The sequence below is a fragment of the Heterodontus francisci genome, chromosome 33 (assembly GCF_036365525.1).
Source record: "Heterodontus francisci isolate sHetFra1 chromosome 33, sHetFra1.hap1, whole genome shotgun sequence".
In the NCBI taxonomy this organism is placed as follows: Eukaryota; Metazoa; Chordata; class Chondrichthyes; order Heterodontiformes; family Heterodontidae; genus Heterodontus; species Heterodontus francisci.
The window spans coordinates 26,381,777-26,388,288 of record NC_090403.1 but is presented as its reverse complement, the minus strand read 5'-3'; the positions used below and the strand labels follow the sequence as shown (position 1 = coordinate 26,388,288).

The following is a 6,512-nucleotide window of genomic DNA, read 5'->3' as shown; positions in this document are numbered from 1 at the left end:
CAGATGAGATGTGAACCTGCCCTGTCAGGTTGACATAAAAGATTCCATTGCATTATTTGGAAGGATAGAAGGTGGGTTATCTCCAGCGTCCTGGCCAATAATTATCCCACAATCAACATTACAAAAACAGATTATCTGGTCATTATCACATTGCCATTTGTGGGAGTTTGCTGTGTGCAAATTGGCCACCATGTTCCCTACATTACAACAGCGACTACACTTCAAAAGTTGTTCACTGGCTGTAAAGCATGTTGAGACATACTGTGGTCATAACAACGCCATATGAATGGAATCCTTAAAAAAAAATTGAAGCTGGCCCCACCCGCAAAACTGGCCTCATCTCCATGATGAATGAATCATCATTGTGATTGTTTGCAGACTTTTGAGGAGGCTCCAAAAACTAAACTGGTCTTTTGGGTACAAGGGCACTAACAGGCATAAGTTAGAAGGTTTGCAGTATCACTTCTTAATTTACCAAGAAAATGACGATTGTACCTTAACATAACTAGCAAATGGGCCAGTATATTTTTAAATACATTTTCAGTAATTTAAAAGCGGGTTACTCACTTTTTGTGATAACCCATTTTCTGCTGTATTAATCAAACGGTAACATTCATGCCACACAAGTGCCAGGCAATGACCATCTCAAAAAAGAGAGAATCTAACCATCTCCCCTTGATATTCAATGGCATTCCCATCGTTGAATCCCCCACTATCAACATCCTAGGGGTTACCATCGACCAGAAACTGAACTGGAGTAGCCATATAAATACTGTGGCTACAAGAGCAGGTCAGAGGCTAGGAATCCTGCAGCAAGTAACTCATCTCCTGACTCCTCAAAGTCTGTCCACCATCTACAAGGCACAAGTCAGGAGTGTGATGGAATGCTCTCCACTTGCCTGGATGGGTGCAGCTCCAACAACACTCAAGAAGCTTGACACCATCCAGGACAAAGCAGCCCACTTGATTGGCATCCCATCCGCAAACATTCACTCCCTCCACCACCGACGCACAGTGACAGCAGTGTGTACCATCTATAAGATGCACTGCAGCAATGCACCAAGGCTCCTTAGACAGCACCTTCCAAACCTGCGACCTCTACCAACTAGAAGGACAAGGGCAGCAGATGCATGAGAACACCACCTACTGCAAGTTCCCCTCCAAGTCACACACCATCCTGACTTGGAACTATATCGCCGTTCCTTCACTGTCGTTAGGTCAAAATCCTGGAATTCCCTTCCTAACAGCACTGTGGATGTACCCACCCCACATGGACTGCAGTGGTTCAAGAAGGCAGCTCACCACCACCTTCTCAAGGGCAATTAGGGATGGGCAATAAATGCTGGCCTGGCCAGCAAGGCCCACATCCCATGAATGAATTTTAAAAAACTGCATCAGTGTATAAAATGTATAAAAGAATATTTAAAGCAATTTTTAAAAATGACAATGCTGGTTCATGGCAGATTTTGCGTTTGGTGACTGGCAAATGAGTTTGAGCAGAAACGCAACAAAAACTTTCCAAAACTTTCGGGAGTCAAGGATTTGGCGGAGCAGGCACGAAAAAGGAGTCGAGGCCTGGGACAGAGCAGCCATGATCTTACTGAATGGCAGGGCAAGCTTGAGGGGCTGAATGGCCTACTCCTGCTCCTATTTCGTATGTTCTTATGTTATTAATACAGATGCAATTTTGGGCGGGGAAGGTGGGGGTACAAAGTGGCGAAAATTCGATGAACCATTTGCCCTCCCCATGAATTCCAACAAAGCGGAATCTCTACCCCAATGGGGTGACAAGATGTTGTCCAATTATGCAGAATGATAAAGGTACAGAGTAAGATTATAATGGCCGTGCTGCTAAGAGTCCTTGCTACTTCCTTTTATGTTACCCACCAGTGTTTTAAACATTCCTCCTTAAATTCCCTAACCCTCCTTCCGCCTCCATTCGAAACTATTTACAATTCCTACAGTTTTATTCACCATTATCCTGTTACCATCAGCATTATTCTAAATTGCAGTTTTTCTCCCGGCTAAAGCTGGTGCTCGTGGGATCTCAGTCCCACATCCACCCGGGCGGAAGTTTTTGATCACAGTTTCAGATGAGATTGATTTTGTGACATTCCCTTTGTAATCGGGGATATCCCGGATATCCCAAACCCTGTTGCAGCTCCCCCTCAGCCCTCTCAGTGTGACCCGCTCTGTTTACAAACTCTCCTCCCTTTCGGAAATGACAAAACTCGTCACTTTCCCTGAGACACTTTCACTTTCGATGTAATTGACACAAGGTTCATTTCCATAGAGAAACTGACACGGACACTTTCCCGGGGGGGAGACAAGAAATAAACGATGAAAGAAAAGGGAGCGATTTACTTTGGGACTCAGAGTCGAAGCAGATTAAATTTTCTTTCAAACAAACTCTGAAAATGACCGCAGAAAAGAGTCCAGAAATGACAAACTTCTTCCACTTAAAGAGCAGATTCTCCGACAGGTGAATCCGAGCGGAGACATTCGGCATCAAGCGGTGATCCTGGGCTGTGACCCGGGATCTCTGCAATGTCCAACCTGCGAAGTGTGAACAGGAAAAGCGCGATGTGAGCACACCGGGGAGAGAGTGGATTTAAAAGGGAATCGCTCTTTCTGGAGCCGAATGTCAGCATTAAAAGCCGCGGCACCGGATTACCGCTGTCAGTGTCTCTCTAAACCCGGATTATAAAATACAGCCCCCAATACATGTTCACACTCCCCCCAATACAGACTCTCCCTTCATGCCCCGGTGATCCGAACCCACACAACGTTGAACTGGAATCGAGAGCTGGTTCAATGTTTTTCTACCGGGGATTTTCCAGTCGCTGGCTCTGGAGTCTCCAGCTTTTCGATTCCTTACATCAGAAAGAAATAGCACAAACTCCAAAAATCCTGCAGAATATTTTCACTTTTCGAATGTAATGCCACACATTAAATCCGACAGCATGGCAGTGCCAGTGAGAGTTCCCAACAGAATCCAGCCGCACTCTCACACCATTCAGCAACACAGACGGTCGCTCCTGGATCAGAATCGGCTGCAATTCCACGTTCAGAGTTTAAATCAGTGAACAAGAAGCGTTTTGGGCGCTGAACCACGAAGCCGTCGGTTACTCATCCTTCAGATCAGTGTTTTACTCTGGGTCGGTTTGGATGGCTTTGCCCAGTGTTTGGAGATTTTGGATGGTATTCGTCTTGTTGCCCGGGACCCTGAGTCTGGGCTGTGAGAGGTTGCAGTTACAAGAAGTTCTCAACACAGAGACTCTGAGCAAACTGAATGAAATGGTGAGTTTAAAACACATTCAGAACCATAACCGGACCACACAGGGTTTGTTTGTTGTGAAAAGCCATATCAGGAGAAATAGTTTGCAGTTTGTAATTTTGCTAATTAATAGTCAGTGATTCTGTCGTATTTCAGTTTCTGGGGCTGATTGCAACAGTGATTGTTATCTCCTCTCAGGGCGGTCCCTTTCCTCGACACTGTGTAAAACAGAGACTCTCGCTGAAAACCAAGCCCTTGAACCTGATGAAACTTTCGAAGGGATTCGAGGTGAGTGAACACTGGGTTTATTTTATTCAAACTGGAGTTTTATTGAGAGTATGAGTAAGATCATCAACCTGGAGAACCGAAGTTCTGAAGAAGGGTCTGAAGATGCTGCCAGACCTGTTGATTGGTTCCAGCATTTCTTGTTTTTATTCATGAAATAGATGTGTTTTTATTGACAATCCATTAGTTTCATGGTAACCATAAATGAGATTAGCCTTTAACAGCAGATTTAATAATTAAATTTAATTTCCACCAGCCACTCTGGTGGGATTTGGACTCATGTTCCCAGAGCTTTTTCCTGGCGTCTGAATTAGTATTCAAGTAACATTATCAGTACGCCAGTGTCCCCTAATCATTCTTTTAATCATTTCACACCCTCCATCTATGTTAACCATGAATCTTGTCAAATTACCATGCTTCTCATCATCTCACTTCCTCTAATTATCTAAACTCACCCATTCATCTTACACAATGTAACAATCTGCCTCCCTCTAACCATCTCACTCCTGTGCTGCAGTGATTGGTTGTGTGGTTTGCACCATCAGGGCAGGTTAAGTCATAGAATCCTTGAAAGGTACAGAAGAGGCCATGTGGCTCATCATGCTTGTGCAGGCTCTTTGAATGAATTATCTAATTATTCCCACTCCCCTCCCAATTTCCCATAGCCATGAAAATCTTTCCTCTTCAACGATTTATTTAATTTCCCTTTCAAACCTATTATTGAATTTTTTCACCATCCATTCAGCAAATCCGTATACAGATATTTTGAAGATCTATATACACAACAATCACCACACCTCCCTCAGCAATCCTTTCTGCTACTTGATCGAATAACTCAATCAAGTTAGGCAACATGATTTTACCTTAACAAATTTTTACTGGTTGACATTTACTAAGTCATATTTTGGTAAGTGACAATTCAATTTACCTTGGAAAAATAGTGTCTACAAGCTTCCCGCCACCCATGATAGGCGAACTGGCCTGTGGTTGTCAAGTTTACCCTCTTTCTTTTTTGAACAGGGAGAAAACTTCCAGTCCTTTGGCATCACTCTCACATCTAAGGAGGACTGGAAAATTGTGGCCAGAACTTCCATTATTTCAGCACTTACTTTCCTCAGCAACCTGTGACATATTCTATCCAGACCGGATGACTTTCCTACTTAGAGTGCTATCAATCTTTTAACTACCTCCTCTGTATCTATTTTCACCCTATCCAATTTTTCTTCTACCTCCACCTCTGCCAAACACCCATCTTTACTGTGATATTTGAACCATCCTATTTAGTGAAGACACGTGCAAATTAATCATTTAGATCCTCAGCTGTACCCCCTGCTCCAGAAGAAAATTGCTTTTCCGGCCACTAATTACTAACCCTTCTTTCCCTTTACATGCTTATAAAAGATTTGTAGCTTCCCTTTTATGTTTGCAGCTAGTCTATTTTCTCTGCACTCTGCCCCTCATTTTTTTGATAGTTCTCCTCTGTACTGTCTATATTCAGCTTCGTTCCCCACGTTATTATGAGCCTAATATTTATGAGAAGCCTTCCTTTTCACTATCTATTTAAGCTCTCTATCCACGGAGCGCGAATTTTTGCATGTCCTTACTTTCTGCTTCATAGGAATGAGACCAGTCTGTATCCAAGATGTCTTCACTATTAAAGCCTCCCGTTGCTTATTTACTGTTGACCTATTCCTTGTTCCTTTCCATAACTACTTTAAACCTGAAAGGTATGAGACCCCCTCTAATGTTATTGTGTCTATTGTGCACAGGCCCAGGACAGGATCCAGATTGTCCATCAAACCCTGCGACACATCAACAAGATCTACAGCATGAACCTGGGCTCAGTCACATGGCCCCGAGACAAGGTGGAAAACTTTCGTCTTCTCCTCGATCGGCAACTCGGAGAGATGGAAGAATGTGTCTGGAAATTGAGATCAGAGTCCAAGCCCAGGAGCAAGACTGCCATTCACAAATACTTCAGGAAACTGGAAAAGTTTCTCAAACAGAAGGTGGGACAATTGGTATTTTCTGTGTAATTACTAGCATGTAGTTCATTTCACCCCATTTAAATCTATTGATTCTCTAATGGATTTTCCCGAATATTTCCTTCCTTCAGATATTCAGTGACTGTGCCTGGGAAATAATCCGCATTGAGACCAGAGCCTGTTTACAACAGATCCTTGTTATAACAGCAAAAATCAGAAGAAGAAACTGAAGACTTTCCAAAGACATGTTTCAGTACAGACTGGAAAAAATAAATATTTATTTTAAATGCCTTAAATGTATAACTACATATATTTTATTTAACAGTATTTATTTTATTTAATATTTTAATGTAATTGGATTGCTGTAATGATGCCATTGGCAGCAAAATGACCGATAGAGAAGAATGACTGGCTTAATATTGTTTCATATTTAATTATTTATTTTAATTTATTTATATTTATTGCTGTCATAATTTCCTGTGATGAAATGCTGAAGGGCTCATTGTGGGGAGTCTGGTTTTGAATGCACTATTGGGCTCTCAAGGGTGTAGGTTTGCAGATCAATGAACCCTGAGTCACACTGACCTTTCCAATTCTGCTCTCCAAAGAGCCCAAACTACAATCCATCTCAATTCATCCTAATTCATTGATATTTATTGTTGTGATTTGTTCACATCATGAAATGTTACAGTGTTATACAATGTGTAAAGTGAGTTTAAAAATTAACTTATTGATATTTATTAAGAGTTGTGGGATAGACAATGTTTTTGTAAACTGGAAATCTTTTATACTGAATGAACATATGTTGGTGTAAATAAATTGTTTTCAAAAATTCACATTTACAAGAATAATATCTATTTCTCATTTGTGTTGATCAGTTTTCCATACTCACTATAAATGCTCTGGATTTTCCTCCTTGCTGTCTGTTACTGATACAATCTCTGCTCAAGTCTCCTCTCTCTGCT

General features: G+C 41.8%; 1 protein-coding gene across 1 annotated transcript; it reads left to right on the top strand.

The window, feature by feature from the left end:
* Window positions 1-3,168: 3,168 nt before the first annotated feature.
* Window positions 3,169-5,777, top strand: LOC137347909 (interferon kappa-like). The gene is made up of 4 exons (XM_068012956.1): window positions 3,169-3,300; window positions 3,476-3,565; window positions 5,332-5,571; window positions 5,679-5,777. The coding sequence occupies exons 1-4, from the start codon at window positions 3,169-3,171 to the stop codon at window positions 5,775-5,777; spliced, it is 561 nt and encodes a 186-aa protein (XP_067869057.1).
* Window positions 5,778-6,512: the final 735 nt, after the last annotated feature.

Excerpts from the sequence above, each read along its gene's own strand:
- LOC137347909 (XM_068012956.1), top strand. The coding sequence starts at position 3,169 with ATGGCTTTGCCCAGTGTTTGGAGATTTTGGATGGTATTCGTCTTGTTG. Across the intron at positions 3,301-3,475 it reads TGAGCAAACTGAATGAAATG|GGCGGTCCCTTTCCTCGACA; the intron begins GTGAGTTTAAAA and ends ATCTCCTCTCAG. Across the intron at positions 5,572-5,678 it reads AAAAGTTTCTCAAACAGAAG|ATATTCAGTGACTGTGCCTG; the intron begins GTGGGACAATTG and ends TCCTTCCTTCAG.